Source organism: Pelodiscus sinensis, chromosome 9 (assembly GCF_052426305.1).
Source record: "Pelodiscus sinensis isolate ZL-2025 chromosome 9, ASM5242630v1, whole genome shotgun sequence".
NCBI lineage: Eukaryota > Metazoa > Chordata > Testudines > Trionychidae > Pelodiscus > Pelodiscus sinensis.
In genome coordinates, this window is record NC_143060.1 from 21,442,065 (window position 1) to 21,452,494 (window position 10,430).

The window sequence follows — 10,430 nt, forward strand, 5'->3', positions numbered from 1 at the left end:
TTAGAACATGCTCCATTTCTCCTCAGTGCTTCAACAGTACTGTACTGTAGCCAATTTCATTATCTGTGGAAGAAATGACAATGGTCCCATGGGAAACAGCTCATGCCAATGGCACCACAGCCAAAGAACCCTAGAAATTGAATAAAATAATTCAAAAATAGCATGTTAAGCAATTGAAGAAAGAATAGTACTCACTTATTCTCAGAATCAGCAGGCGGGTGTTCCTCTCCTTCTGGCGTTTCCTCGGTCACATTTGATTGATCCAATTCACTGCAATTAGGAGGGTTTTGGTTTTGTTTGGTTTTTTTCCACACTAGCACTGAATCTCTAATTCACACAGAAGTCACAAGATTGAACTTTTCTCACTATTTCATGAAAAAAAATCTTTACAGATTTAAGAAGGCCAACCACCACAATTTTCTGGGAAGCTTTCCTAAGATTTGTATTACTCTTAATACCAATCTCCAATATGTTAAGTCTCAAATATAAAACTGAGGACTAGAAAGATAATGAAGCAGTTGAGAAAGTGTCCATGTAAAAACTGGTACAAATTGACAATCGCTGCTTTTTAAAAAGCGGAACAAAAATACATCAACATAAATTTAGAACCAAAAGTTTAAACCTCAAATGTTACCAGCAAGCTATCAGGTAAGTTTTTGCTTGTCCCATGTAAATAAGGTTTCAAAACCGATTAAGAACATATTTAAACTAATGCTGTTTCCATTTAACCCCTCCTCTACCCCACCAAAAAATATAACATCCCCCCCAACCTAGAAATCCTATAGAAGCAAATACTTGTTTAATATATTATAAATTGTGGAAATTGGTGGATCTGTTTGTTACCAATTTCAAGAAATTATGAATTACTAACGTTAGCTCATCTTTGACGGTTCCCCAGTTGTGTGATCCACTGCCACCACGTTTATCCTCATGCTTTAGGCCACTGAAATGTGAATGTGAGAGAGAACTAACAAAACTGAGTTAACATAATAGTGTTTGGATACAGAAAATCAAAGGCAAACAAAGAAGTGTATTTTATTAAAGACTAGTGAAAAACATAGGAAGAGTTAAATTTAAGACTTACGATCTATCACTTCCACTATGCCTGTCAAATTCACGCTTGCCACGGGAGTCAAAGCCGTCTCCTCTGCCCATTCCACGTCCACGACCACCACGTCCACCTCTTCCACCTGGGCCACCACGACCACGCGTAAGTCGGTCAATAATGGGTCTATCATAGAGCAGAAGCCATTAAATATTAAATTTCCAAAATGGAAACACAGCTTTCAGAGTTTTGAATACTTTTATTTTTTTATTTATTTTTTTTTTGCAAGCAATACAGCAAATATCATAAGCATTAAATTTTTTCTTCAAGGGCCTTTCTCCCTCCAGCTTATTTCTTTAAAAGCTAATGATGTTTTTATTATGGTACAATTGCTTAAAAATTATAATACCCAGTGGCACAACAGGCAATCCCCGGGTTACGTACAAGATAGGGACTGTAGGTTTGTTCTTAAGTTGAATTTGTATGTAAGTCGGAACTGGCGTCCAGATTCAGCCGCTGTTGAAACTGACCAGAGGCTGACTACAGGAAGCCCGAGGCAGAGCTGCTCTGCCCCGGGCTTCCTGGAATCAGCCGCTGGTCAGTTTCAGCAGCGGCTGACTTGGGGACGCCTGGGGCAGAGCAGCTGGGGTGCTGCCAGGTTGGTCCAGTAGCGCCGAAAAGCGGCGCTGCAGGACCAACCCGGCAGCGCCCCAGCTGCTCTACCCCAGGTGTTGGCGAGAAAAGCCTGGTTTGCTGGCGCCGGGAGGGGGGGGGGGGGGGGCAGGCGCAGACCAGGGAGACGCGGAGCAAAGCCGCAGAGGACGCGGGCGGCGGGACCGCAGCACGTCTCGGCAGCTTTTCTCGCACTAGCTGTGCCCCCCCCCCCCCCCCAAGCAGACCAGGGAGACGCGGGCGGCGGGACGGCCAAGACGCGCCGCGGTCCAGCCACCCGCGTCCTCCATGGCGAGAAAAGCCCCGTTCGTATGTAGGGATCTGACGTAAGTCAGATCCACGTAACTCGGGGACTGCCTGTATTTAGAACACAATTTTGCAATCCTTGTAACTTGACCTATGTACACACAAGCTGCACTGGTCAAACTAAAATCAGTTTGAAAACCTCTCATGAAACTGACAGAATCTCCTGTATGGTCATACTTATACTGGCTTAAAACAATCTACAGATTTAGCTTTTGAGTGTAAGCTAAACTGATGGAGGCCTATATAAGAATGTGCGGACAGAGTTCTACACCAGTTTAAAAAACAATACAGATTAGTTAAAATCAAAGCAACTATATGTTTAGACTTGGCTTTGCGTCCACCATAATCTGGTCAAGTATATAAGTAAAGACATAAAATAATGATTTGGTAATTCTACATTGCAGGATAACAAATCTTTTCTGATAGTTAACAAATTGAAGATATCAATAATCTGATCCAACTAGCTCAGGGATTTTATTTTGTACACCAGGAGAGGGAAATAAGAGTACTGACCCAAATAATCACAAAGATTGGTTTTCAAGATGAAAAAGTCTTACTTATCCACAGAAAATTCCCCTCCTTCACCCTTCTCTTCAGCAGGTTTATCAAATCGGCGTTCACGAGGAGGTCGTCTCTCCTGTCTCCTCTCAATAGGCTTCCCTTCAGTCTGAGGCTGCTGCTGATCAGGTCTTCTGCCAATTCGTCTTATACCTAAAATAGTAGGCAATCTGTATCAGCAAATTATTGAGCAACTAAGAAATTGTGACTACCTGTACAAAAGCAAACCACAATACAGAGCTGATACTCAGGTTTTCCTTCCAATCTCCTGATGACCAGGAAGTTTGAAAGGATTTCCTTTAAGTATTTATTTTATGCTTCCTACCACAATTATCACTTCAAAATGTTATTTATCTCCTTATACAGCATTGTATACATTTGTAAAGAAACTTTGGCATGGAAACCCCCCCCCCCCCCACTTGCTACTGGGCTGGAGCAACCATCTCCCTGCATCAGGCATAAAGCTGCTCCAGTCCCACTGTTAAACTGAACTGGTATGCCTTACCCTTAATGGTTGAGGCTTACCTGTTGACCAGTAACATGCCTAACTCAAACTATAGGTAAGTATTGTGGCAGAAAATCAATATTAAATTCATCAACTGCTTGGACATTGCTCAGAGGACTCAAAGAAATAGCCCAACGCAACAAAACCTTTGTCACTGCTTTGGTGCACATTAAAGGAAGTCAGTCAGATGCACTAGAGCTCTGCTTTGAAGTGTGGATGGATCAAAGCGCCTTTATATCACCTTTCTACTCAATTATCATTCATCCTAGGAATGATAAAACAGCTGGGGATTGCCAAAGCTCTATGTGCACTAACCAACCATGTCCTACCCAAGGTATTAGTGGGTTTTGTACTAGTATTACTAAAGTGACACATATAAAACAAAGGCACATGAAGTGTGGTGCAAACTGATGGTACAGCACCTTTACTATAAAAGCCATTTGCTCCTTCTGCATCCAATCAAAGCATTTCTACGGTTCAGTCTGCACACACAGCAAATAGTAGGTATGTAAAGCACAGTCAGCAAAACTGTCTTATCCCAGGAGACTGTCTTGGCTATGACAATCTCGGGACCCACTGAGATGCAGGGCCATTCATGTGGTTCACTAGCTAGCCCAGGTTGCCCATCACTGCTCCAGGATGTCTAGAGGACTCTAAATGAACAATCCTATAGTAGTGAGTTAGCTTACTGCTCTTTAGAATGAAAACAGTTCACCAGAATAAATTTATAATAAACTTGCCTTCTATTCTGGCATTATCTTCCATAATAAGCCACATCATTTCAAAGCAACAGAAATGTCTTGATTTCTGTTTCTTTGCTGAACACTATATTTAGAGAATTTTAAATATTTAATTTCCCACTTCACACTACTAAAGTTATTTGCATGAAAAAGGACCTGTTTATTGATACTAATAATCTCATGGTGTTGGTTCCTTACATGGAACAAAGATATTTGAGATCTTCAAAGCTAGGTATGTCAAAGACCATTATGAGTTCATAAGTTCTGCTCAGAAGGTGCAAACCCCCCCCCCCAAAAAAAACCCTAAGAGAGATCCTTTTTATGCAAATCTCGTTTAGTTCAGCATGACGAAAATACACAAAAGCTGTTTTATCAAAAAACAAAAACAAAAGAACCACACATTTCCATGAGACATCAGCCGCTTTAACATGAAAGCTAAACAAGCAGGGGGAAAAAAAGCAACACACCCACCAAAACTGTGTAAAAAAAAAAATTTAAATTATGATTAAGTTCTGAAAAAAGCCATCTTCTTCATAAACCTATTCAATTATTTGTCTTAAGTCATAACAGTACAGGATTGAGAATTCAACAATATTGTCTTTAATTGCAAATTTAAAACTGGCTTATTTCAATTTCTAACAAGTCAATTGAACAAAATCCTGCAGAACAAGCACTGCCATATTTGGGTGGAGCGATAAGAACTAGCATGTTTGTAATAATATTCAAGCCCCACACACCCAAATGAACAATAACTTCTTTAGTATACAGACATGTTTTTCAAGACCCAAACTCTTGCTAGTAATCCTTTTCCATATGAAAAGACAGAAGTTTAAACCCACTGAGATTTACTTTAAATAAAACTCTTTGGAAGAAAAAAAAAAGTGTTCTTGATTTTACAGATACAAAGGTGAGGAAAAAAAGAAATGAAGTGACTTGCCTCAGACTAGGAATGTTAAATTGCATTTAATCAGCTAATCAAGCAGTCAATGGAATTTCCAAAGACTACTGATTAGTCAATAAAGGGGGGGGGGGGGGGACCTGCAGCGGGGTTAGTTCCCGGCCCTGGGGAGCTCACCCCACTGCGACTCTGCCTTTTAAATGTATTGAGAGCCTGGTGGCTCTCAATACATGTAAAAAGCAGAGGCACTGGGTCTGGGACCAGGTGCAAGCTGGGAATCAGCTGATACCTGGCTTGTGATAGGGATGTTAAAATTAATCATCTAATTCAATAGTTGATGGAATTTTCATCCACTATTCAATTAGTTGACAAGGGCGCTTCAGCTGCTGAAATGTGGCAAAAGCCTGCCCGGCTGTTGTAACATTTCAAAGGCAAAAGTGCCATGGGCAACCCACCTTTGAAATGTACAAAGACCCTCTGATGGAGTTCTGTGCATTTCAAAGACTGAAAAGCTGCCTGGGCCAGCAAGGGACTGAGTCCCTCGCTGCCCCAGGCTTCATGCAGCGCTTCCACTTTGAAACGTACAAGAGCCCCAGTGAGGACTCTTGTACATTTCAAAGGCAGAATGCTGCTGCTTCACCACTGCCATCTTTTAACCTGGCTCTCTCCAGCACCCTCTCCTCTCCCCTCCACCCCCAACTACCTCTTTTTGATAGACAGAGCAAAGGGGGAGGAGGGGAGTGCGACAAGTCGACTATCCGATAAGCTTTTGATTATCGGATAGTTAACTAGTTACTTACATCATCACCTCAAGTTGTACAGGACACATGCTGCAGAACTTGGAACTGAGCTTAGATCTCAAGAGCCCAAGTGCTTTAACCATAAAAACCCTCATTCCTAGCACAGCCTTTTTTATGAGTTCCTGACTTCGCAGGACTCACTTCTTATATTTTTAGACTGTAATGGGGAACTTCAGGTCCAGGGGCCTGATGCAGGCCTGGATGTGGCCCCCAAGGCTCAGTACCCCTACCCAGCATTGGTTTGCCTACATTGGCACTTCAGCCCCCCTGCTGCCCCACTGTGGGGCTGGAAGCACAAAATCTACTAGGCTGGGCCCCCTAGGCTCCAGTGTGCACTTTTTGTGTGTACCAGCACATACAGTTTAAAATGCTATTAAAACTAGGGATGTTAACTATCTGGTAACTGAATAATTGTGTAACCGCATGAAATCTTTACAGGTATACGACTACTCGATAGTCCCCGAGGGGTGGGAGGAGGAGGGCAGCAGCCAGCACGCTCTTGGTCCCACATCCGGGGGACTCCCTGCCATCACACACTGCTGCCTCCATCAAAATTTAAAAACCAGCTCCCCTCATGGACCGGCTGCCTGTGGTCCCATGCTGCTACCTCTGAAACAGAGGCCTCAGTGTGTGGTAGCAGAAGCCCCTGTCAGGGGCTGGGGGAGGGAGGGAAGAGAGAAGGGGGAGGGGTTTCCAAGCTTCCTATTGACAGAGGCTGTTCCATGGGATGTGGAGCAGCCTGTCAATATGGACCTTAAACCCCCTCATGGACAGCAGCTGCTATCACAAAGCAGCCTCCACCTGTGACAGGCCCAGGTTCACCGTGGACAGAGACTGCTCAGGGAGATGCAGAGCACCTGCTGTTCACGTGGAGCTCGGGCCACACAGTCAGGGGCTGCTCTGAGGCAGCCTCCTCTTCCTTCCTCCCCTCACCCTCCGTGCTGCCTCTCAGAGGGGAGGGAGCAGGTGGCACTGTGGTGCCGGGGGGGAGAGCCAGCTTTCCTGACTCCTGTTTCCACCCCCCCTTGCTGCCTCTGATACAGAGGTATCAATGGGTGGGGGGAAATGCAAGTAGTCAATAATATTAACCAATAAACCCCAGCTTATTGGTTAATCGGATAGTTGGCTACTCATTGACATCCCTAATTAAACTAAAACAAAACATTTGTGTTCTACAGAAAATTAGGGATGCTCACACACCTGAGTGAATTTTCCCTTATTACAATGTGCAAAGTTTAAAACTTCACTTATCTTTATCATTCTAGTGAATGGACTTACCACTACTAGATTTCTACTACGAAACCCTGAAATACTAAGCTATTTCTTTCCATCTGGAAACTGTTCATTGGAACAAACGAACAAAAAAGCCCTTATGATAGTTATCTCAAAGGTCAAAATATTACTACTCTGTAGCTTTACTCAGAAGTATTACCCACAGTTAAAAGTGTATTTCATGCAGAAAGACAGAGAAAGTTTATGTTGTCTGGTTTTTCAAAAAAGCTATTAGATTAGTAATCATCAGTTGGTATATTCTGAACATGTTATTCCTCTGCTCAGGAAAAAAATCCAACTACAAACTTTGTTGTGCAAAATATTCATAGGTCCATTAAGATAATAAAAAATGTCTCAATTTCTCTTAAAGGCTTTACTTAGTACTTTGTTAAAGCGACCAATACCTAGTCTTGCTCTTACCAAAAGTCCTCTTTCTCCCCCTCTCCCCAAAAAACACTGACATTATTGTTCTAACTATTGTTCATGCCTGTTAGAAGCTGAGAGTGGGTAGGGAGGGTAGCTATCACTTGATAATTGCCTGTTCTGCTGATTCCCTCTATGGCAGTGTTTCTCAACCAGTGGTATGAGTACCCTTAGGGGTACTCAAGAAAAGTCTGAGGAATACATCATTACAACTGAAATTTGGAGAAAACTAAATTTTTGTTTTAAGTTTTACGGCACTATTATTTTTGTACTTTTTACACCAAAAAAATTAATTGCTCACCTGGCTACATTTAAGTTGTTTAAACAAATGTGTTGCAATGGTAGAAAAAAATTGTGTGTCTGAAATCTCTAGGTACTGGGGTACTTAAAAAAAAGTTATAAGGAGGGTACTTTATAAAAAAAAAAAAACCTTGACACACACTGCTGTAGGGCACCTGGCATTGGCCACTGTCAGAACAAAGAATACTGGGCTAGATGGATTTTTGTATGGCCATTCTTATTGCAGTGTACTTTCTCTCTCTAAAAGAAATGCAATGTATCGATCTTTAGTACTGTAATTATTTTAACTCTTCTTGTTAGCAATATTAAGAGTTTATTGTATTTTGGTTAAATTGTAATTCTTATTAGCTTGCTAAATAGTTCTTTATCCAAATATTACTGAGCACATTCAACACTCAAATTACATGACTATTACAAATTTAGGCCACAATCTTTCAGTCAGGCATGGGCTGAAGTTTGTGTACATAAATAACCCTTAATCACTGGCTTTCTAGGGAACCTCCCTGTGCCTCAGTTTTGCCATCTGTAACATAGGGATTATAATTATTTCCTTTCTAAAGTATTGTAAGAGCTAATGATGAAATGTGTCATCTGTCAATGAATGATAAATTAAGCAAGTGTTTTTGCAGGATCAAGCCATAGAAAAGTAAGTCAAAGACATTTGTTTGGTCACTTTTTTATACCTTCATTTGTTCATAAGAGAAATGAAACTTTATTACAGTCCATAAAAAGGTTTACCATATACACTCAAATAAGTGTAGCTTCAGTAATTACGCATCTGAAAAAACAATGTATTTTATTAATCACAATCCCAATTAATGTCATCCTTAGGGGGAAAAAACAATATTCCAGAATGAATATGAAAGGCTATAAATACTGAAAAGAATCCAGAATAAAACTGATAAATTTACTATTCAATGGACCACATCCTGGGAGATGCAATTTAAGCTTAATATCTGATAAATTCATATTTCCCAAGTGTTCTTTTACTCATGCTTCTCTTATCAGTTAGGTGAGTACCCCAATTCAACAATGAATCTTACAAGAACTGGGTCCAAACATAAAAAATTAAGACAACAGATGCACCACAAATTAAAAAATACCATTTTGAGTCTCTCACCCAGTGGAAGGTGGCAGCAGTTAACGAAGTTAAGGGTTGGGGATAGGCAACATACTGAAAACGCACATGGCTCAGGTATAACTAGTTCAGCTTTGCTAAACACACACAGGCGACTACTCTGCTTTTTAAAAAAGTGATGCAACTCCCCTTGGAAAAACAGACTCGACTGATAATTTTTCATCCCAACACTTTAAGGGCGCCAGCCCTTCTCGAGGGCTGCCACTCCACCCAGACCTTCGTCCTTAACAGGGTCATCCAGCCATCAAATGTCTTTTTGTACAATTCACCGGGGCCAAAAGTATTGGGTAATATAAAAGCATTAGCAGGCCTCACTCTTCTTCCTAACCCCAGATAGCTGGGTCACCCAGAGCCCCTCTACCCACCTCCAGCAACTAAAATTATTAGAACAGCTTCCATCCGTCCCGCACCCCCACTTAGATGCAGCCCTTCCTTCGCAATAGCCATGTGCGACAGACAGGCCTCACTTCCCCCCACGTGGTAGATGCAGCGGCCCCAGAGCGCGACTATTTCACCCCACCACCCGCAGGGCCAGGTGTTGTCTCTGCGGGGCTCGAGCAGGTGCTGAGACTCTTAGAAACTCCGCAGTTCAGCCTCCGCGGCCAGACCGTGTGTGTGGGGGTGTGAGGGGCTGTCACAGCCCGCGGACGGCAGCTTCTCCCTCGAGGGACGCGCAGCCCGTGGCGCACCCCAGCAGGCCCGAGGGGGTTAAGGACTCTCTGCAGGTTGCTCAGTTGAGCCCCCACATCAGGGGTCACAGCCGCCCTCCCCAAGAGGAATAGGCGGGGCTCGAACTCAAGATTCTCCCGCGCCCCGCACCAGGGCCGGGCGCGCTACCGCATGTCTCGTGCCCCACGCTCCGGCGTATTAGCCGCGGGGTCCCCGCCGCCGCCCGCTGACCCCACTCACCTTCCTTCCTGAGCGGCGCGGCGGGCTGCCCGCTGCCCTCCTCCCTGCGGTCGCCGGCGCCCCCGGCCGAGGCGGCGAAGGGGGGCAGCGGGTTCTTGCGCTCTTTCTGCGACTCCCTGCGCAGCTGCTTGGCTGCGCTACTGTTGCCGCCGCCTCCCCCAGTCTGGCCCGGGCCCCCGCTGCCGACCCCGCCAGAGGAGTTAGCCTGGGCCGCCTGCCCGCTGCGGGCCCCGCCGCCGCCCCCCTGGCTGCCGCCGCCGCCGCCGCTCTCCTTCCTCCGGCTCTCGGCCGCCCGCAGCACCTCGAAAGGGTCCGACTCGTCGTCAAAGAGCTGGTCGAACCGGTTGGTGACGACGCAGCCGAACCCTTCTTGCAGGTGTCCGGGCATGATGGGCCCCTCTCGGCGGGATCCTCCTCCGATGCTGCCCAGGCCCCAGCCCCCTGCTCGCGACACCACACAAGATGGCCGGCCCCAAAGAGACCCGCTTCTCTTCCGGCGCCAGGAACAGCCGGGCTTTGCCGCGCGCAAAGCATCGCGGGAGCAGGAGGCCGCCTCCAAGCCACGGGAGCCCCGCGCGGCTGGAGGGGCGGGACTACGATTCCCAGCAGGCCACGCGGCCGAGCGCCGTGTTGGGCCGGAGGAGAACGCGCGCTGGTGTGTGGCGCGAGGAGACCACTGCGGGCGGGGGGAGGGAGCCGAGAGAATGTGAACCAGCCACCTGTCTCGAGTAGGCCTAGTTCCCCCTCCCCCAGGGCACGGCTGCCGTGGCTCCCCAGGCGGGCCCCCACGTGGCCAGGCTGGCCGCCCTCCCGCGCACAGCAGCGGGGCAGGAGGTTGTTGCGGGGGAAACAAGGCCCCGCACG

General features: G+C 45.4%; 1 protein-coding gene across 3 annotated transcripts in view; it reads right to left on the reverse strand.

The window, feature by feature from the left end:
* The window catches only part of SERBP1 (SERPINE1 mRNA binding protein 1), a 32,349-nt gene extending 22,285 nt beyond the window's left edge, over positions 1-10,064 (reverse strand). Inside the window, exons 1-5 of one of the 3 annotated variants that reach the window (XM_006125015.5) lie at positions 9,567-10,063; positions 2,581-2,734; positions 1,085-1,231; positions 872-943; positions 196-270 (exon numbers count right to left, since the gene is read on the reverse strand). In XM_006125015.5, coding sequence (XP_006125077.3) covers positions 196-270; positions 872-943; positions 1,085-1,231; positions 2,581-2,734; positions 9,567-9,954 — 836 coding nt within the window. In that variant the 5' untranslated portion in view covers positions 9,955-10,063. Of the gene's footprint in view, positions 1-195; positions 271-871; positions 968-1,084; positions 1,232-2,580; positions 2,735-9,566 lie in introns of all 3 variants that reach the window. The other 2 variants (XM_006125014.5, XM_075936191.2) reach the window with 2 other exon arrangements.
* Between the last annotated feature and the right edge of the window lie 366 nt (positions 10,065-10,430).